At 42.9% G+C, this 22,220-nt stretch overlaps 2 protein-coding genes across 6 annotated transcripts; one reads left to right on the top strand and one right to left on the bottom strand.

Moving 5' to 3' along the window:
• The first annotated feature begins 3,346 nt into the window (after positions 1 to 3,346).
• LOC146692852 (angiopoietin-related protein 4-like) lies at positions 3,347 to 5,287 on the top strand. Its single transcript, XM_085433083.1, has 4 exons — positions 3,347 to 3,869; positions 4,103 to 4,210; positions 4,304 to 4,391; positions 4,787 to 5,287. Exons 1-4 carry the CDS (start codon positions 3,429 to 3,431, stop codon positions 4,963 to 4,965), a joined length of 816 nt encoding a protein of 271 aa, XP_085289209.1. The 5' UTR covers positions 3,347 to 3,428; the 3' UTR covers positions 4,966 to 5,287.
• A 2,006-nt stretch (positions 5,288 to 7,293) lies between these two features.
• LOC146692853 (dipeptidyl peptidase 9-like) lies at positions 7,294 to 22,209 on the bottom strand. 5 transcript variants are annotated; one of them, XM_085433078.1, is made up of 21 exons: positions 21,895 to 22,209; positions 19,561 to 19,651; positions 18,283 to 18,527; positions 16,596 to 16,708; positions 15,257 to 15,430; positions 14,483 to 14,651; positions 13,986 to 14,096; positions 13,669 to 13,797; positions 13,455 to 13,516; positions 13,262 to 13,362; positions 12,975 to 13,152; positions 12,639 to 12,798; positions 12,356 to 12,435; positions 11,138 to 11,308; positions 10,650 to 10,785; positions 10,351 to 10,496; positions 9,927 to 10,073; positions 9,617 to 9,769; positions 9,033 to 9,175; positions 8,675 to 8,786; positions 7,294 to 8,554 (listed from the first exon to the last, which is right to left on the bottom strand). In XM_085433078.1, exons 2-21 carry the CDS (start codon positions 19,614 to 19,616, stop codon positions 8,462 to 8,464), a joined length of 2,679 nt encoding a protein of 892 aa, XP_085289204.1. In that variant the 5' UTR covers positions 19,617 to 19,651; positions 21,895 to 22,209; the 3' UTR covers positions 7,294 to 8,461. The 5 variants fall into 5 exon arrangements, with proteins under 5 accessions (XP_085289204.1, XP_085289205.1, XP_085289208.1 ...); XM_085433079.1 differs by lacking the exon at positions 21,895 to 22,209 and adding an exon at positions 21,740 to 21,806; XM_085433082.1 differs by lacking the exon at positions 21,895 to 22,209 and adding an exon at positions 19,825 to 19,936.
• Between the last annotated feature and the right edge of the window lie 11 nt (positions 22,210 to 22,220).

A 22,220-nucleotide genomic window follows, 5' to 3' on the forward strand; every position in this document is an offset into this window, starting at 1 on the left:
GCCCGCTAGAGGCTGATGCAACATACCAGACATGTAGCAACATCCTGACCTTTCACACACTAACCCACTGGTGCCTGAGGACACCGTCTTCCTGCGATCCCCCGCTCTGGAAACTCATGCACTGTACATGTGCAGATCTGACGGGACATGCTGTGTGGCTGTAATCTGCACAGTTACCGTGCCCTCGTGGGTAATAAACAAAGGAAGGAGGTTTCAGGGCTTATTTTAGACAACAGAAGCTGTTTTGACTTCCTACAAGTTTGAGATTTTAAAACGACAGATGAACAGAGCCTGATGTTTGTGTTTTTTTGTAATCAGACAGACAGCGCTATCCAACCCTGTGATGATGGAGGTCCTTTCAAAGATAGACACAGTAAATTACACATCATGTAACACTTTTATCTTTACACAGCATTGATTTTTATGGGGGTGTCGTCATATAAAAGCCTAAAAAGAAATACGCAGGGAGGCGATTACACTCTAGATTTGAACTCTGCCACAGTACCAAATTAAATACATGACGAAAGTGAAGTGTGCTATATTTAGTAATGATTGTAGCATTAAAATGTAAGATTTTAACCAAATATCTGTGCTAAACTTACAAGCTCATAAACAAGATGCAATCATTTTTAATTAAATAGAAGTGAAATATAAAAAAATCAAAGGTTTATTTATTTAAATTATTATTCATTAAGGAAAAAATGTTTGGTATAAACTGAATATAAAGCAATCAAGAAAATTTAATTTCACCAGAGTCCATTAAATTTAACATTTTACATTCTACTTATGTAAATTTAAAAAGAATTACATCAAATTCGAGCATTTTTCACATAAATATGTTTTTGAGTCTAGATTGTGATTGTCCTTCAAAACAAATAACCTGGTAACTTTGACCCAAAGTAGTCTGTGATCAGCAGTGTGCTGTGTTTCATCTCATCATTTCTTGGTCACAATAATTTCTAGAACTCACACTTAAGCTCAGATCAAAAAAACCTACAAATGAAAAATAAATAACAAATCAAAGTCAAAAAGTTTAGTCAAGAATTTCATTTTATTTTGAAAAATCAAACTTGAGAAGTAGTGATACTATATGTGTAATTACAGTTTTTCTTATGAATGGTGATTTTTGAACATAAAAACAAAACTGTTTGACATGAAAGGAACACCACATGCGGCTTAAATCGAGGTGCAGCCTTTGAACTGCATTTCAAAGCGAGTCATCTCCCGTGTTGAAACATTAAATGTAACAGCACTAAAAAGCACATTTACCTCCTGGTACAAAACACAGTTTTGGTCTCTGTGGTTATACCTATTATTTTATAACTCATCCACCTGGAAAACAAAGTCAGGGGCGTAACCATGATGACTGTCAGGTGTCTGCTACTGGAGCCTTCTGGAGCGTTTGAATGGATTATCTGACTGATATCAGGAGTCGCTGTGTGGTACAGAAGCTTGTTCTTGAGTTTGGGTGAGTGAGTAGCTTATTAGTCCGTTACTTGTAACTTCTGGCTTCAAGAAACTAACGTGGTGGTGGCCAAAATACAAATGTGCGAGGCTTCAAGTACTTTCATTTTTACAGATGATTGCCTGCTAACTAACAGAAGTCGGAAAGCTTGGCCTCTTTTGTATACAGTCTGTTTTAGTTCCCAAAACGCTGAGTGAGTCATTCCAAAGTGAAGCACAGACTGACTGGAAAAACTGGTTCCCAGTTTACGCAGGTCCTCCTCCTGTGTCTGCTGGCTGTGCTGACCCTCCTGCAGCTCCCTGCATCACGCAGGGTCACATTTATCTCCTCACGGGACATGAGCTACATGCAAGCAGCACAGCCTCATGTTTAATGCGAACATAGTGTTCGGATAGAGCTGAGTAAGGACGGAGACCCGCCTGTGCATCCGACTGAGGACAATGGTCTGGTTCACGTAAGCTGAGTGCAGCGGGTTCGGAGGATACGTGCAGAACAGCAGCCTACGTGCACCGGGTGTCCAGCATCCAGGAAGTACCCTGCTCCCTGCAGAGGTTCATCATGTAAAAACTCAAATCCTGCTGGTACGAGAAGTGCACCTCTGCATAATGACACATGTGGATAAACAACAATTTTAAGGGTTTAAAAGAGGCTAAAGGAGAAACGCGTCTTTTTTATGATTGGACAGAATGTACAGTGGAAATGCAAGTTTGCTCTTCTGAGTCAGAGCGAGGGTTTCTTTCACTTTTACATGCAAGTAATTTTTTTCAGTATTAATTTTCCACCATAACAACATATTGTTACTTAGTGACTCCAGTCAAACATTAACCACACTGACCTTTTAGTTAAACGTGTAGTTGTTTGTTGTTGGCTGACTCTCTTATCCCTCTACAATACTCGCTGTCATTACATTTTCCAGCCTTTCTCTTCCCCGCAGCATGAAACCTCCCAAGTTTACTCTAATCCAGTGATACCTTAACATACAGTGAGTGTAGAAACATTTGGACATGTGCATTTCATCATATTTCTCGGATGGCTGCTTAGCGCTTTGAGAGAAGTACAGTATCTGAGCCTAATGTGTGATTAAATGTGAAACAGGAGCCGTGAGCCGCTGACACGTGCGTGTGTGAGTCTGAGCGCCTGGCAGGACATCAGCATCACGTTCCTCATGTCTGCGTGAGCGGGGTTTCTGTTGTCGGGAACGAGTGTGTAAAAGGGCCCGAAGGCTTGAACTTTCCCCTACTTCTCACAGTGACTCCTCAGCCTCTGTTGTTCACCAGCATTCCTGATTCAGCAACTGGCTGTCTTCACCCACTGAGGTCATTAAGCTCAGCTATCAGGGCTTTAGTCTTAAACGTGAAAAAATCCAAAAGGAATCATTGGTTTTTGGGTGAAACTGTTTTAGGGACGGCTTAAAAGCCAATCAGATGTGAAAATAGGGACTTTAAAGGACTTTTAAGATTTAATAAAACAGCCATCAAAAGAAAAAGAAATAACTGCTTTTAATGGCACATGCATCTGTGGGTCATTTCAAGGGAACATTTTATAGCCCTGAGCTGTTGGAAATTATCTGCACTTATTCAGATGTTACAGAAATAATAAAACAAATAGTTGATTTGTAAACGAATCAGCAGTGAGAACAGCGGGGAGTCAAAGTGTTTTTGTAGCAAATGAAACCAACAGAGTGGGAATAAGAGGCAAAAATATGACATCATCAGCATAAGACTAAACTAAGCCTCAAAACTAAAACTGTAAACATGTCATTTTTCTGCATCAGTGAGTGTATAACCAGAAATTCTGGCCCTCGTTGCATCATGTTGCTCACTGTGAGACTTTCCCCGCCCCCTCTTCCTCCTCCTCTCCTACCAGAGCTATAAAAAGCCTCAGTGCCTCTCAGTGAGCAGCACACACAACAGACAGAGACAGATTTCAGACGCAGCACTGACACCAGATCGGACCTACAAAGATGAAGATGCCTCAACTTCTCATCCTCCTCGTGACCATTTTGGTGCACGCAGCAGTTGGTTTCCCCACTGACAGGAGGGGCCGGGAGAAACAGGCCTCGTGGGACGATGTGAACGTGGTGGCCCACGGCCTCCTCCAGCTCGGCCTGGGGCTCAAGGAGCACGTGGACAAGGCCAAAGTCCAGATGAGCGACATCAACACCAAACTGAAGACCTTCAACGGCACGGTGGCCGAGCTGGAGAGGAAACAGCGGGAGCAAGATGAAGCTCTGAAGGCCAGAAGTGAGGGACCGGAGGAGAGTCAGAGGCTGGCGGAGCTGGCTGAGGAGGTGAAGAAGCAGACAGCGGATTTAAACTCCAGGATGGACTGGCTGCAGGGAGCGCTTACAGAAAGGATGCTGGACAGCAACGACAGCGGTCACTCAGGAGTCCCAGTGATCCAGGTGAGAAGGGGGAAAGAGGGCTTTTGTAGCTGCTTTTTAACCAGGTAGACACATGAGAGCAGTGCACGCCCATTTTAATAGACCTGAATAGCCCCTTTAAACCTTTTAGCGGCAGCCACTAAGAGTTCTCTCTTTAAATAATAGTTCATTCCAAATTTAAGCACCTCCCATCGCAGACCGGTGGATGTTGTACGTTGCATAAAGCTGATGATGTTTCTCCCTGTTGTATCCAGCTGCTGCTGGCTCAGGACAAACGCGTGGACCAGCTGGAGGAGAAACTCAAGCTGCAGCAAGACAAACTGGAGAAGCAGAGTCTGCAACTACAAGCACTGCAGAACAAGGTGAGCCGCACCACATCCACGAATTCACCCGTTCCCCAGCACCTGAGACGTTAAAGCAAAAAAACTTTAACGAGAAGTTTCTGTGTCCTGCAGATTTCGCATAAGAGAGTAAAGGCGCACAGGAGGAAACACGAAGAGATGGCACTGAGGGGCGAGGCTCAGCAGATCCACACAGAATCAGGTAAGATTTGTGCTATTGAAGTTTAAAGCCGTGCGTGTGTCTGTGCTGCTTTCAGAAGAGTTTAGACCCTCAGAGCACTTTCAGACATCAAGTCTCTTTTAAACAAAACCGGCAGCCTTGAGCGCAGACACGCATGAACTACATATGAATCATAACAAGTGACATAAGAAGTTCACCTTTGCGCCTGAGTTTATAGCGCTGACTTGTTGGCAGATCTGTGCGAGCACAGTCCAAAGATCAAGGAAAAGGAGGGCAGCAGCTTTAAAAACATGTTGACTGCACATACTTTTATTTCCAAGGCAGAGAAAGTTTCCCAAAGATTAATAACGAACGCCAAACTGTGAGCAGAAATGCAAAGTGCAGCCTCAAACTCATCACTCTTCTCTTCCTCTCAGGTTTGACCGGAGACGGTGATGATCTCCTCCTACGTGGGCAGCGAGCCAGCAGAGACAGGAGAAGCAGGAGGGAGCAGCTCAAGAAGCAGGCGGCATCCTTCTCCACGGCCACAGAGCGAGAGAGCAACTCTCTGAACGCCGGTCATCTAAAAATGACACCGCCATCCCCAAACCATTAAAGCAGAGCGCTAAAGAGAGAATGACTTTAACTTAAACTACTGAAGGACTGAAACCAGACTGAGTGTTTACACGCACATCATTGCTCTCTGCTGATTCACTGCAGGGTCAGACACATGGATGCTATGCCATGCTATAACTCATTGTCTCATTGGACATGTTCAGTCATATTGACGGGTGTAACTTTATTCCCTTTGTAAGGGATTTATCCATTTGTTTTGTTTTGTACTTAAATAATGTGAAGTTTCTTATTTTATAGATTTGTACAAAACTTTGAATATTTTATATGAAGTGGATGGAAATAAAACTTTTAAGTTTACCTTACCAGGACGTCCTGGCTTTTTGTTTGTGGTTGAAGAGGCTGAATGACATGACTCCAGGAAGACAGTCTAGACTTTGCTCTTTATTTTATATTTCAGTGTGATAAACAAATAGAATTATTCACTTATGAGGCATTCATTTCTGTCATTGTGTGTGTCTGTATGCAGTGAAACTTGGCTCCACAAATGAGCAGCTATTAAACTGCATTTAAACCCGACTATAAAAGTGAAGTTGAAGCCAAATTGAATTGAGGCCAAACAATTGGAGCTACACAAGTTTTTATGCCACCTAGAGGTGGGAGCAAAGATTTGGCCACTTTACACATTGCTAGAAGCAGGTTGGACACCAGTTTTCCTTCAGAACGGCTCAAATTCAACAAGCTGCTGAAACCATTCCTCAGAGATTTGGTCCATGTTGTCCTGGCAGCATCACACAGTTACTGCTTGTTAGTTGCACATCCATGGTGTAAATTTCCAGTTCAGCAACATCACAACAGATGTGGGATTGGAATGAGATCTGGGGACTGTTGAGGTTATTTGAGTTCAGCGTATTTAGTGTCATGATCAAGAAACAAGTTTGCGATGACCTCAGCTTTGTGTCACAGTGTGTTATCCTGCTGGAAGCAGTGTGGTCATAAAGGGACATGATCGGACACAAGACTCAGGTAGGCTGTGGTGTTTAAACAGGGCCCAGTTGATACTAAGGAAGAATATTCCCCTCACCATTACAGCAGCAGCCTGAACCGCTGATACAAGTTGGGATGGATCCATGTTTTCATGCTGTTTAGTGCAAACTGTGACCACCACCCAAATGTCAGACCGGGCAACATTTCATCAATCCTTTGTTGTCCAGTTTGTGTGAGCTGGTGTGACCCAAAGCCCCAGTTTCCTGTAGCCCATCAGCTTCAGCACGTGTCCGACACGTGCATCCAGAGGTGCTCATCTGTATACCTTCCCAGTAACAAGTGGTTATCTGGAGTCACTGTTGCCTTCATATCAGCTCGCAGCAGTCTGGCTATTCTCCTCTTACCTCTGATATCAAAGCAACAAGATATTTTCTCCCAGAGAACTGCTGCTCACTCGATATTTTGCTCCTTTTCAGGCCATTTTCTGTAAACCCCAGAGAAGGTCGAGTAATACTCAGACCAAGCACCAACAACCATGTGCAAAATCACTTAAAGTCACCGTTCTCATGCTCACTTCGAACATCACTGGGTTGCCTTGACCATGCCTACATGCCTAAATGGATTAGGTTGATGCCATGTGATTGGCTGGTTAGATATTTGCAGTAATAGGTGTCCCTAATAAAGTGGCCAGAGAGTTAATATTGACAATCCTGTCACCTGGGAGACTGAACAATGACCTTTTAAAGGTTTATTTTTCTTATCAGAGTATTATCTAATTATTACAGAATTGGAAAGTAAGCTAAATCACTCTGCAGCTCTGTAATAATGAAGCTGTCCTGCATTAGGTCTTCATGAACACATTTAAATTCAGTTTACTTAAAAATACCCAATGCACTGTTTAAGTTACTGTGTTAAGTGTTTTTAGTCCATTTTAATAATTGCATCCTAAGTTTAATAATGAACTGCCTTAAATAATATTCACTCTGCTTTGTGTGATGACTTTTTTTAATACAATATAGTTAAAATGGTGCTATGGAGTGCCAAGGTGGTGCTCTGGTTGAAAGCAACAGTCCTAACATAGGTGTGGATATGAGTTGACAGCTGTTAGCCACACTGATCACAGTATAATAGGATGACTGAGGCAGCTCCTGTGTGTGTAACTGTGGGAGTGTTGAGGTTCTGCCTGTCTATCTGATGAAAGCTGGGCAGATCTCGTAATCACTCAGTCAGCAAAAATTATTTCAGCAGCACTTTAAGTGGCGAGTGCTGGAGCTGTTTTTAACAAATTTTTATACGAGTATATTCTATAAATTCAATTTTGCACTAAACGATCAACGAAACTCCTTTAAAAACACATTTAATCCGGTGAGAAGAGTTTGGAAAAGATTGTTCACTTCTGTTTATTTCTTCAATATCTGAGAGTACATTTAACCATGTACAGATACCATGTCATGGCAGCTCATCTTACAGATGTTCATCAGACACTTGAGGTACTCTAACAGGTTCCCTGATATGGGTGATGTGAGCGGGCGCTCTTAAACTCTTGCAAGGCACCTCAGATTGCCAACGGCTCTGCCAGACATCATGCAGGTCAGCTTGTCGGCACCAAGGCAAACATGTACTGTGCAAAAGTCCTCAGCAGCAGAAGAAAAAGAAGCTCCAGAGAAAAGTTAAAGCACGTGACTGAGGGAAGCAGTGAAGGGTCGCTACGCATTCCCATTATGAATGATTAGATAACAATAAAAGTATAAATTTTATTAATACACAATAAAAATGTGGCATTTGGCTTGGCATGCCACACAAAAATCATCTCTGACAGCACATGAGAAAGAAATCTCAAAGCACAAAAAGACTACAAAGTGTGTGACAAGGAGGGTTAAGCGCTGTTTTGTTTGCTCTTTCAGAGCTTTACATTTACTAGCTTCACATCAGTGTTTATTCACATGGGGGGAAAGTGATATCTCTGTCAGTTGATACCCAGAAAAGCAGAACTTTAAAAAAAAAAAAAAAAAAAGGCACCAAAAAGAAAAAAAATAGACAAACCAGGTTCAAAAACTGGGCACTGCAGGTCCATTTATGCACTTTTTGCATTGCTGATGAATTGATTGTGTTGGTGCAGCATGTTCAGCATCAATCATCATTACTGTGACACTCTCTCACTCCACTGTGACTACAAACCCCAAAGCTACATTTCTTTCTGGCGAATAGCGCCCCCTGCTTGTTTTGTGGCTCAAAGCAACCGATCGTTCTCTCCCCAAAGCCTCCGTCAGCCTGAAGGCTACAAGAGGTCTCCTCAGTGCCGGGCAGTACCTGCCCATCGTACTGACATCTGCATATGATCCCTGTAATGATTTATTGATGCTAAAATGCTGAAGTGCCTTTAAGACAGATATCTGTCAAGGTGTGATGAGATTTGGCATAGCTTGCATTCAACAGATTATAAAAATCTAGGAGGCGACGCGGAGGTGGACAAATGGAGGAATGTGAAAGAGGAGAAAAGGGGAGGAAGGACAGGAAGCGAGGAGGGAAGGTTGCTGCGTCAAAAGGCTTTATCAGAGGTTCTGCTGGAGGAAGTGCAGCAGTGTAATCTCATAATGCTCTCCAGACTCTGGACATCTGATGCTGTGTCGTTCGTTGGGGTAAACCTGGAAAAAACAGAAACAACAAACAAGCGTTTCAAAGCTGCCGCTTCTTCAAACGTGCCGGTCTCATCGTTAAACAGTGCGCAGGTTTGAACCCCGCGAGACATCAGTCAGCGGCCATACCTGCAGGCTGTACGGTTTCCCTGCTCGGATGAGTTGAGACACGAGGAAGTTAGTGTGGAAAAAGTGCACGTTCTCGTCTAAGAATCCATGCAGGATCAGCAACCTGTTGGGCCTGTATTAATCACAGAGAGGGCATATAAAACACTGATGTGTTGCACCACTCGGAGAAATCAAGCACCGAATAGCAAGTCTCTTCCTGTGCTGCTTCATACAGAATTTTATGAATAACTCAAAGTATAATATGGTACTGCCAGAGGTAATAGTGCATTATAGTCTCAGCTGCCTGATGGATGCAGCAACATACAATAACTGAATAATAATGTGTCATAAATGCACTAAAGCAGTAACTGTTTCTCACTCATTGGGAAGCTTGTCGACGTGCAGAGCGACAGAACAAGCTTCGTATCCCCTCTGGTTTTTTTCGGGGGTGTCCAAATATCGCTCCGTGTAGCCGGTGTCATAGGCCATCCACAACGTCACCGGAGCGCCCGCGATAGCAACCTAACCAACAAAGAGATCACACGGGAGACTGCGTCATCATTTCTGCCTTTCACTGAAAGTGAAGTTCCAGGTCTGTTCTCTAACAGAGGCGGCAATCACTCTGCATGAAATGTAATTATAGAAACTGCCTAAAGCACCAGGATTATCAACATCCATACAGCTTTTTTATTTTTGTAACGCTCACATCCTTAGAAAAGATACGGTAAATGTATCTGATGGAACAAATAATTTACTCTTAGGGCTTTAAAGAGTTATTTATCAGGTGATGGAGACCTATTTTTTTAATTAAACAACAAAGAGAGAGTTTTACAAATGTGTGTTTACATTTTTTAATGGGTATTTCGGTTTCCTGGAGCAAAGAGGAAAAACTGAACTGACACATCAAACTTCTAGTTTTCGGCTTGTTGGCTGATCTAAATCTGACAGTAAATGTTTTTTCACCTTAAAGATGTCGGGTCTGTGGATGAGGCCCATGAGGGACAGGAAGCCGCCGTACGACCAGCCGTGGATGGCGACGCGACTCAGGTCTACAAACTTGTACTTGTCTGCGATGTAGTGCAAACCCTCCACCTGGTCTTCAATCTCCACCTGACCCTGGACAGAGGAGAAAAGATTGAACTTGGCTGTTTTGTTTCTACAGAAGAAAACTAAGAAAAGAGGCTAATGTGTTCCTGAATTTTAGGAAACCTAGGAGAGTTTGGAGGGAGCATCTTCATCTTTAACCCGTACACGTTTGTCTCGAGACATTTACCATTCTGTCCTTCACAGCTCCTTCAAACTTGAGGCCTCGCTGGCAGGAGCCCCGCCCATCGATAACAAGCACAACGTAGCCCAAAGAGGCCAGCGTGCTCAGCCGCAGGTACTTCACCCCTTTATAAGAATTGTTCACTAATTGCACCTGGAAGAAAATAAACTTGTGTTTATGTCACTGTGACATGACAAAATGTGGAACAAATGAAGTGCTGTGAATACTTTCTGGATAAGTTGTGAGCATTTTTGTGGAGTTCCTTTGTTAACGTTGAAAAGAAATTAAGGATCAGGTCATATAAATGAAGCGTGCAAACTGATTTACTAGCATCTGCAACAGGCAGTTTATTGCTAACTGCACTCACACACCATTTTGACTCGTTTAGTAAATCTGGCCCTATGAATGGGGTGGGAGTTGGAGGGCAAACCTGAGGACCACCATAGACAAAGACGACGGTGGGGTGCTTCCTCCCGGGGACTAGCTTCTCCGGTTTGTACAGCATGCCGTACAGCTCGAAACCCGACTTGCCCGTGAAGCTAAAGATCTCTGGAGGTGTGCCGTCAAGTGGGAAAGCTGGAGACGACAAAAAACCCCAAAACAAAATCTTTAAGTTGTTGTCCATCTTTAATGAGCAGAACAGGAAAACTAAACAAACAGGGAGGCAAGGGTGTCAAACCATCTGATAAAAGTGTAAAAATCTGTTTGATTTTAAGGGGAATTCAGTACCAGAAGATTCCATCATGCTCGCCCAAAACTGGGGCTCTTTGTGCAGAGGGTCGCTGTCTGAGCCATTCAGCTTGTAAATGTGGACACACGGTGCAGTGGTCAGGCTGCTGTAATGGCTGATAAACATGTCAAAGGTCTGTGTGAAAGAAAACAGATGAGGCAGAGTTAGAAAGCATCGCCAAGGTGTACACAAACACTTCATACACATATCTGAATGTGAAGTTTACGGCATTGGGTCATGCTCTCTCATGTGCATTAAACTATTGAATACTGTTAAAGCCTCGCTCACTTAAGAGAGCTATTCAAATGATAAAACAGGAAAAAGCAGGCGATACATAATTTGTGAAAATTTCTACAGGAAACAGCAAAAAAGGAACGATGAGACAGTAACTGCTTGTACTCTTAGATTTTAAAAAAGTAAAATCAGTTGACAGGTGTAGAAAGGTCAGAGGAGATTTGGCGAGGAACACGAGTGTGTATTCAGGTACCTGGCTCACAGAGCAGCTGTGGGAGAAGCCAGGTTTGGTGAGTCGGACGATTTCACCCGGCGAGTCGTAGCTCACCACGTAGAGGTGATGCTCCAGAGGAGAGTCTTTGGTTCCCTGAAAGTAAACCAGCTTGGCTGCCTCATCCACCCAAATCTGAGGGCTGGATGAACGCTGCACAAACAAGAAAAAAACACTGTTGGAACATTTTGTTTACACACAAACAAAAAGACAGCTGAGCTATGACACCAAACAGTAAGTAAGTATCTCCTTTATTAGGTTGTTCTAATCTGCATGAGAGTCTGTGTGTTATTAGTCTTTTTTAAGCAAAATGTAGAAATATTACTCTCATATTCAGATACATGCTGATGCAACAGTACAAGAGAGGTGAGGAAGAGAGCACAGGCAAGGTGGAGCAGGCCCGAGTGTCGAGGTGACAGAAGGGAGAGCAAGAGTGAAAGGGAAGGTTTACGAGGTTTGGAGACGGTGCGGCTGACAAGACGACAAGAGGATTTGTGTTCGGAGTGACCAGGATGGACAAGATTAGAAATGAGTAAATCGGCTGAGCTCGATCAGGGGGTGATTTTGGAGACAAGTATGAGAGGCGAGGCTGGGATGGCTTTGTGTGTGTGCAGAGAGAGTGGATCAATTAGACAGAAGATGCTGAATATGGAGCTGCCAGGCTGGAGGAAAAGAGGAAGAACAGACAGACAGAGGTTTGGTGTATCATTGGTGCGATGGAGGAGAATGCTAGGGATAGGATGAGATGGAGGAAGATGATCCACTCTGGCGACCCCGAAACAGAGCAGAGAGCAGCAGCAGTAGAAGAAGATGCGACATAACAGTTACAGGAGCAAAAAAACATAAAGACGACCAACTCTGCTCACAGCGCTTAATTAACCGACTACTTATGTGCTTACATGTGACGTATGCTGTGTCACTACTGTTACATTAATGCTGCTGGTACCTTGTTTCAAATTAGGCTGTGTGTCGTCAATGACAGCAGCTCATTGTAAAAGAAGGAAAATGCCCTTCATTTACTTGCACTTATAAAACCTTCAGTATTTTTATTCTATATCATTGATTATATATCACATTAATATATAATAGTGACACTACATTGCCTACCTCTACTCTATGTACTCAGCACAAGTTATTTTGTATAAAACTATAGTTTTAAGTGGCTGCTGTGAATGTGGGAACCCATGTACAGGGCTTTACCTTTGCGCCATGATTGGCCAGCACCTCCCACTCCCCGCTGGTCACCATCACCTCCTCTTTGACTGGACACTTGAAATCATCTGATGACAGAGGAGCAAATGTGTCACATAGGTCGTGTGAGTGGCACGGTAAGAACAACACAGTAAAACTATGTTACAAACCCAGAAACATCCCAGGAATACAGAATTGTTCATAAAATAAATAAATCTCACTTAAAACCATGTCAAAGATGTTCTGCATGAACAGTACAGATGAGTTAGTGTGTGTCTGCACGTGGTGCTACCTTCAGAGTGCGTGTAGCCTTTGGCCCAGTGATGGCTGCCCCGCTGTAACACTGAGGTGATCTTATACAGGTGGCAGAAGCCAGTTTTGGACTCGTTTACTGTGATGAATGTGATCTCGTCCTCAGTGGTTTGGATGAAAGGATGGAAGATGTCATGGACCTGTGTAGGAAAGGCAAACAAAATGTTTTTGATCCAAGTCCAGAGTAGGATTATATTGTATATTGTAAACTTCACAGCAAACATCTGCCTCTGTGCCACTCGGGCTGATTGAAACATGAGGGGAAACTAATCTGAGAAACAACCAGGCTCGCTAAAGACGTGCTGCTGGTGCTCACATTGATCCAGATGTCGCTGGTCTCTTGGTAAACGATGAAAGGGTGGACCGAGTCTCCGAGGGCCTCCAGGCTCTCCTGTCTTTTGGCTTCGTCCTGATGCGCTGGGATGAAGAGTTCAGGAGGCAGCAGGACCAGCTGGAGATTCTGCTGCCGTCGGTCCATCATCACCGCCCACGCGCTGACACACAAACACAGGAGAGCTGTGATGCAACGAGAACATGTGCCCTCTACTGACAAGTTTACTTCTGGGCTTCCTGTTTTTAACTATTTATTATTTTCTGGCTTACAATCGCCCGTCTTTAGTCCATCCGGCTCTGGTAATGTACTCTGCACGTGGGAACAGGCTGGTGAAGGGAACAGGTAGCTCCTTTTCCTGTGTGCTGACAATCTGAAGAGAGAAAAACACCAATCAGACCAGCTCACATCAGTGCTGCGTTCACTGTGGGGGGGAAACCCACTGAACTCTGAATGAGCACTCACTTTGCCTTGACTGTCTGTTCGTATTTCTGCTATTTTGAGGGTGATATCAGGATTTTTGCTGCCTGAAAAAGAAAGTAAGCTGATTTATGTACCAAAATATAAGCAAACATTTTACAGGAGCACATGTATAAACACAGGCTACACCCAGCATTAGGAGTTAAGCCATGTAGAAGTATATGTAGAACTTTTGTGTAAGTTTCTGCTGATTTGATACCTGCGTGTGGGTATCTGTACACATCTGTCTTGCGCTCTTCCAAAGCCGGAGACGGAACGTGGATGATCTCTACCTCAGACTCATCCACCTCCTCGTAGAGAATCTGTAGAGTTTTCCCGCCGTCTGCCTCTAAACCAATGAGAACAGCCAGAAAAGTAAGCAGCTGTGAGGATTATTTAAAGGTCTTTGGAAGAAACTGAACATGAAAGCTTGTAGAAATAATTTCATGACGAAGCGACCGGGCTCACAAAAACTGTATTAATAAATATTGTGAGTCATTTTCTAATGAATGATAACTACGAAATCAATGTACTCACCTTGTTGAGCAGCCGGACACCACCAGTATCCAGTGAAGCGATCAAACTCTTCCTGGGTGACAAAAGTGGCTACGCCGGCAGATTTAGGATCCTCTTTGGGGTTATCGATACCTACAATAAAAATACAGGCCATTACAATAAAAACACCCGAGAGACAAAACACGAGAGTGAGCTTACATTAGGCAACCTGTGCCATCCCTACCAGGGTTTGACCTCCAATTTAAGTTTACGGTGCTGTGGCTGACTTGAACAGCCGCTGTTATGCTTCTGTAAATATCTGGTGCCATCACTGGCTTCATGCACCACAACTAACAACGACTTATTTAATAACTAATATAAACGACTGTCTCACAGTCCCAAACATACCATAAACAAAGAAAGAGAGAAAAGGATGAATTAAAGATGCTTTTGAGTCTATTTAGTTGGTTTAAGGGAACCATTTCAACTACAAGAAAGGAAAAAGTTGAAGGGAACTTGATAAATGTCACAGTTCACACCTTTGTGGCAGAAGGTGAGTCTCTTCTCTTCCCCCGTCTCAATACTAGTCACCCAAATGTCATTGTTGTTGATGAACCCGATGAAGCTGGGGTCACCGGGGCAGATCTTGGGGTCCATACGTGTGCCTGAATTCTGGCTCGTAATCTCTGTGGGATTCATCGGAGAAGTCTGGGGAAGAAAAAGAAAACATTAATTATAAGATGCAGAGCCACTTCTTCTTCCTGTGGCAGCTGAGGTCTTTTGGTGTGTGTGTGAGGAGATGCTGCATATATTTTAATCACACTGTGGTGGCCAGTGCTTTCTTTTATGCTGCTGTGTGTCGGGGGTAAAGCCGGAGGTTGGACTTAAGACTGTGGTGGAGAAGGGCACATCTCAACTTGTCCCCACTGGAATAGGACTTTTTTCCTGTTTATATTGTATTTTTATCACTATTACTAACATTATTTAATTAGATGATTTTGTATTTTTGGCCAGAGGGATGTTTTTTGTTTTTTTTTTAAATAAAGATGCTGGATATTTGAATTTCCGCTTGGGGAAAAGTAAAGTATCGATCTGTCTATTATCATGGATTTATTTGATCCCTGCTGATGCTTTGCAGGGTTGAGGGGGATGGAGAAAACTTCAAGATACATGGAGTGAAGGGAGACTTCAACTTTTTATATTTAGTGATGCACAAAAATCAGATGTCTTTCCCAACTAGCCTCATCGGGTCTGTAATTTTCAGCCTGTGCTCTGCAGCAGTGAGAGTCCTACTTAACTGGCCTTTAACTCACAATGAAGCTGCTGTTCCCACCATCACGGCAGTAGTACAGGCTGCTGTTGGCCTGGAACAGGAAGAGGCCGCTGGGTCGGTGGTAGTCATAGGAGGTGATGCCAGACACCCCCAAACGCTTCCTCTCTCGCAGCAGCTCTTCTTCCCGAGAGAAGCCTCCGTGGTGAGGGCTGGCCTGAGGTCAGGAGTGACAAGAGAACACACAACGTGACAGTGACCAAAGTCAAGGTCAAAGAAAGTCGTTCACGCCGTGGAAAAACAAAAACATACAAACAAAACATGACCAAATTTCTAAATTACAGAGAGCATCTCTGAGGACCAGGAAATAAAAGCTGTTCTCTCGCTTCAGCAGGAACACGCTTTGTTTGTGAAATCAGTGCAGACCAGCTGGATAGCAATTAACATCAATCATGTGGTCTCATGTGACCTGAGTGTTCGAGTTAATTTGTCTTCAGGAGAAGATTTACAACAGCAGTTTTAAGCTCCATAAGGAGAAGTGCAATTATTTAGGAAATGGCTCACAATAAACCTCTAAATAATTAAATGGTCCTAAAGGGGAAATATCAAACACATTTCCAGGTCTATAGTTTTATTCAGGGGAAATTAAAAAACACATCACATTAATATTTCACAGGTCCTTTACACAGCCTCTCAGACCAGACGCCGTCTGATAAAGAGTCCGTTTCATCCAGCATTCCCTCAGCTGACAACAGCAACATACAGCTGTAGTCAGACTCATTCATTATATTATGACCGTTTTTTAATCAAATGTAAATTCCGCTGCACATTCCCTCAGTTGTAGCTGGCCCTGTGACACCAGTGACCATCCCTCTGCTTTCTGGCTGCACTTGCTGCTAACTGAGAAGGTGCACGGTCAAACCCAGCGGATCAGTGGATTCACCTGGTTGGTGCTTGACTTGAGCCTGACATGAAGCTTCCATGCATTCACACTGTAAAGTTTTATGCAAGTTAATGGTGTTTATGAGGTCAGACAGTCTTTGCTCTCAACTTTTAAGAAATATTTTTATATAAATTCACCTGTAATTCTTAAACGTTTTACCAAGTACAAACTTTAAAATCATCACTGTAAATAAAAGGCAAAAAAATCAGTAAGTCCCTTTAACCTCCTGCGACCCTGCATCCTCATTTGGGGACATTACCTTTTGGCTCTTTTGCACCTTCTACTTCATTCTGCTCAACAGTGTTTTATATTTTGTTAAAGAATGCCAATGTTATTAAATAAATGCACTGTTCAAATGACGGTGCACAAAAACACGTCTGAAACGAATGTCAAAACATCTGATTGGACAGCAAGATGAGGACTAAAAATTCTTCCTCACCTGAAAGTGATCCAGCATTGGTTTCCAAGACAAAACCAACAGGGCATCTTTGCGGATCTTCTTGGGAATGTCTGAGTAGAGTAACGCATTTTCCCTGCTGGCGTAAGGCATTCCTGTCAGGAAACATACCACAGAAGGCATCAGACGAAGCAAGGCGAGCTGGTCTTTTTGTAGGCGCTCTGGTTCGGCCGGCATTCGCAGCAGTAGTGTTGGCTTACACAAGCTTCTTACTGAGGAACATACCGCACAGAGTGCCAAGATGAGCAGGCAACCCTTGGGCCATAGGGCTAATGCAAAGGCCCAGGTTCAATTCCGCCCTGAGGCAATTCACAGCACGTCTTCCCCTGTGCCTGCAGTAAGGTCTTAAACAGAGACAGGTTTAAGACTGAATTCAATTCAGTTTTATTTATATAGCACCAAATCACAACAACAGTCACCTCAAAGTGTTTTATATTGTAAGGTAAAGACCCTACAACAATACAGAGAACACCCCAACAATCAGATGACCCCTTTAAGCAAGCACTTGGTGACAGTGGGGAGGAAAAACACCCACAGTGAAGGCTAAGGGAGGGTCCGCCATCTGCTGCGACCGGTTGGAGGTGAGGGGAGGGAGACAGGATAATAATAACAAGACAAGACCCTTACTGTCTTGTCTTACATGATCACTCTTCAAAAAGGTTTGTCCATGTAAGTGCACAGTTTGCTTTTTGTGTGCAGCTGTCTTGTGGCTGCATAAAAAAAAAGAAAAATGGCAGCTGATGTTTGCCATCACAGATGTTTGACAAAGACAACACATTTGTGTGCTATAAAATGTTCTAATAATCCAACTATGCAGTTCACAGAAAGGAAGGAATAAAACATGGGTAAGAAGCTATTTTAAAAGCATGAGGTAGGTGTTTTTGGTTTGTTTTTTGTGCGGCTAGCTATATTTGAGACTGAACAACAAATCTATTAAATCAGTTTGGGAAGGCTCTACAGCAAAACTATGTAACTTCAGCTAAATGACAGTCAGGGGAGGCAAACAGCAATTAAAGGATGATGGCCAATGCAGCATAAATACACCACGAAGATAAAAAACAGGCATGAGATCAACATGTACCACACACTTCTGGTCACAGTGAAGGTCTAAATATAAAAAGAGCATTCAGACCAGGCGGTAACTGTTAAGGTCTGACTGGTTATAACGGACAAAATAACCAAACCATCAGCTATGGTTAGCAGTTATAGCTGACTAAATTAGTCAACATTACACAGCTTACTATAGCCAGGTATCAAAATGTAAAACTCAGGGCAACAAAAACTAGCAGCCATTTTACAAGAATCCTGTGTGCTACAGCTGCAAGACGAGGGGGGGGAAAAAAGCAGAAATATGTCCACAATGCAAAATGTTGTTCCACATTTTTTTCCAGCACACACTAAAGCCAGTGCAGCTCTGTGGAAATCAAATGAGCTCGAAAACAGGTGCAGGCTGGCAGCTCTGACTCACCAGCTGCATCCACAGATTTTTCACAGACGTGTGCTACCTTTCAAAGAGACTGAACGGAAGCCACTGAATCTGCAAGCCAACAAGTCACGGCCGCTAAAAAATGCCTCTGTGAGCTCGGGCTTCTTACAGCGCTTGTAGAAAATGACATGTTATTTCAGCCATTCATGTGTCAGACCTCAGGTTTCAGTAACCGCCGCTCACCAAGGTAGTAGATGCGGTGAGAGTGCGGGCTGCTCTCGTCTTTCTGGATGAACTGGAAGTCGTGCGGTGCCTTGTTGATAACCACGCCGGTGTTTTTGCGGCTGTTGTGGATGATCTTCCGCAGGCCGTCCCACGTATGTTTCTCCACCTGGAACTGGGTGGAATTCACGTCCTCCATCTCCACCACCTCTGTGCTGTCTGAGAGCTCGTCCACCCCGGTCATGCCTGCCAGTGCTGCTCTCACACTGTCGACAGACATTTATAACGATTAGTGTGATCTGCCTACGCTCAGCCCACAAATAAAACAAAACCATTAGGCTCCTAAATATATGAAACACTCTAAACCACAGATGTGAAATTCACCTTACATCATGGGCCCTACACAGACCCCTTTGATTGTAAGTGGGCCAGATCACTAAAACTCCCCTTTCTAAAGATATTAAACTAAGCATTTAATCCCTGAATAATCTCAATGTAAGAAAAATAAATGTAATTTCTACGGGCCCGTTCTTTAAACGACCATAACTCTGCTACCGCTTGTACTAGAGACAAAATTCAGGAGAAGAAGAGAGTATCGGGTTATTTGGGAAATCATGGTGGAGTAAAACATTCACAAGGCACTGCTGCCTGAACACAGACAGAAAATTTGGCTCCTCCTAGATTTTATCATGTATGCTTCCCAACTTCTCCTGAATGATTTGAATAATTTTGTAATTTTACAGCCCAAATTACATAAGTCCAAGCAGCCTGTGTGATACTTGGGTGATAATGATTACATGAATGAAAATCCTAATCAGCTGCAAAACCTACAGTAAAGTTAAACAACTACGGACTGCTTCACGTCTTCCAAAGCTAACCAGGGGGCTGGACTGGATCGCTTTGCCAGGCCGATTTTAGCCCCCAGGCCTTATGTTTGACACCCATGGTTTAAGCAGTTGAAATAAATCCTCTAAGAGATCTTTTAAAGTCAACAAATGCTGCTATTAATTGGCATGAAATTCAGCACCGATGTTAAAGACTTTGGTGTTTACTGGTCCATTTACCCCACCAGCAGGTCAGTATTTTAGCTTGTGAGATAATTCAGTCTGTGATCAAATATCTACAAAGCTAATTAAATTAGTCAGAAAATACTTCTATTCTAATGATGAACATGTTAATCTTAATACTAGTTTTAAGCTATTTTAAACTTTTTGTTCATTAAACCTGTGAAAATGGTTACAAAATGATTTGACTGAGCTGAAAATTCAAACCAAATGACAGTCAGATAGCTTCACCTACCTTACCTCGCCGTCTTCTGTTTTGTCTTCAATTTTCGGCCTCTTTACTCTGTGCATTAACTGTTCAACCAGACTGAACCAGACCTGACACCCTGTAAAACACCAGGCAACCGAATAAAAACTGGGAAACTTTCTTTCCAGATCACAGAAATTCAACAGCATGGCGACAGCTCGTCTAACTCGGTCTAATAACAGAAGCAAACAGAAACGACAGCAATCCATAAGCTAAGCTAAGCTCACAGGCTATGAACAGAGAAACTGTTACTGGGGTTGAGGCCCCGCTCTTCTCCCACATCTCTGCACTTCTTCATGGAGAAGCTGCTGTTCTTCAGCTTGCCATATTCCAGCTGAGCATTTCTCATGTGAAGCCTCACCGAGTGTGACTCAGCTGCATGACTCGAACACTACAGCGTCTGTGTCATAAGTGTGGCAAATTTCACACTGCAACTCCGCATTTTACTGCAGCACTGTAGGCTGTTCTGCTGCCTGGATCCTTAACATAGTGTACAGCACACACGGCAGTATTTTTCCAGAAGTTAGCCAACTTCAGGGATTTTGCCACACTGGGAATAGTAAGAATGATATACAGTCACTGGACACCTTTTCAGGTACACTTGTTAAACTGCTTGTTGACACTAATCAGCCAATAACATGGCAGCAACTCAGACCATCAGAATGTGGAAGAAAGGGGATTTAAGTGACTCTGAACATAGCATGGTTACTGGTGTCAAACAGGCTGGTGTGACAATTTCAGATATTGGTGATCTACTGGGATTTTCCTCCTGTGTGGAAAATCCCCACACAACCTCAACTGGGGGTTACCAGAGAATGATCTAAAAAAAGAGAAGATATCCAATGAGCAGCAATTCTCTGTGTCAGAGGTCAGAGGAGAAGGACCAGACTGTTTCATAAACGAAGGCAACGGGAACTCAAAAAACAAACAAACAAAAACAAACAAACAAAAACAAACAAAGGTTATAGTGCAGTAGAGCATTTCTGGATTCACAACCCCTTGAAGCAGAAGGACTACAGCAGTAGAAGACCACACATTTACCACTCCTGTCAGCTAAGAATAGGAAACTGAGGCTTGAATTTAAATGAGCGCAACAAAATTGCACAACATAATATTGGAAAAACATTGCCTGGTCCGATGATTCTTGACTGTGGAAGAAAGCATCGATCCTTCATGCCTTGTAGTGGTAGCCTAATGGTGTGGCAGATTTTTCCTTGGCACATTTAGGGCCAATTTGGTACTATTTGACCATTGTTTAAACACCACAGCCTACCTCAGTGCTGTCGCTGAGCATGTCCATCAGTGTACCTGCTCTACCAGGATAATGCACTGTGTCACAAACTTCTAATTATCTCATATTGGTTTCTTGAACATGAGTTCACTGTACTCAAATGGCCTCCACAGTCACAGATCTCCAATAGAGTGCTTTTGGGATGTGGTGAAAGACTTGCATCATGGATGTGCAGCTGACAATTTCAGTCATGTCAATATGGACCAATAATATCTGAGAAGTATTTCCAACACCTTGTTGAGTCTATACCATAAAGATTTTAGGTAGTCTTGAAGGCAAAAGGGAGTCCAACTAGCCCGGTGTACCTAAATAAATGTCCAGTGAGAGTATACAAGTCAAGAAAAAATAACATAGCTTGATGATGTAAACATGTATTACATATGGTTAAAAAAAACCCAAAAAACTTTAGTGCCTGATAAATGGAGACAATGAGGTGCTTAAAATACCAATTACACGTTTACAGTCCTCAGGCTAAAATGTTACTGAATATTCCCCAACACCTGTCAGGGCATCAAGAAAGTGTTGTGTCACTGTATTTAACTTCTGACTGCTAGCTTAAATGTAGATTAGACTCATTTGACTCCACAAAAGACACCGTGAGAACCTCGCGTTTCATTTTTGACATCCGTGTCCTCTACATCTGTACATTTTTATGTTTCACTGACACCATAAAAACGCAGATTCGCGTTAGAAACAGCGACTCAGTTTCACTATTTCTGCCCAGGCTGACACTTATGCTAGTAAACTTAAAAGGTCTAAGCTAATAACAGGCTAACAGAAAACTTCTGGCAGAGTGTGTCCTAAGCGCCAAACTTTGCAAAGCCTAACCATCCAATAATTATATGCATATATATTATATCCAATAACAAAACTCACTGTGGCTGTGATGCGCTGCTGGGAGCTAACATGTTAGCCACCCATTAAACAGAACAGAAACGAGCAAGCTAGCTATTGGGTAAACCAGAAGAGCACAAAACAGAAAACGTAAGAAACAAAGCAAAACAAAATGTAACCACTCGCTTCCATCTTACACTTTCTGCCCGGAGACCTTGAAGCTGTATCTCCTTTTGTCGAATAGACGTCTGTGTTGAAAAGTCGTGATTAATTAGAGTTAACTACTTTTCAGAGACCAGGTAGCTTGATGCTAAAACGATAGCAACGCGGAAATAGACTGTGAATCAAACCCGAGCAACGTTAGAAAATTACTACCTTTAACCCGGATATACTCGATCCGTTTGTTTTTCGTGTCTTTCAGCGTGTATTTTTCCTTTTTTACTGGGCAATATTTCAAACTTGAACCTGCTATTTTAATTTCGAAGAACCCAAAATGATTTGCTTCCTTGTCAATGTGACAATA

This window comes from Copadichromis virginalis, linkage group LG15 (assembly GCF_057382275.1).
Source record: "Copadichromis virginalis isolate Kocher_CV1m ecotype Utaka linkage group LG15, C_Virginalis_male_GT1.1, whole genome shotgun sequence".
NCBI lineage: Eukaryota > Metazoa > Chordata > Actinopteri > Cichliformes > Cichlidae > Copadichromis > Copadichromis virginalis.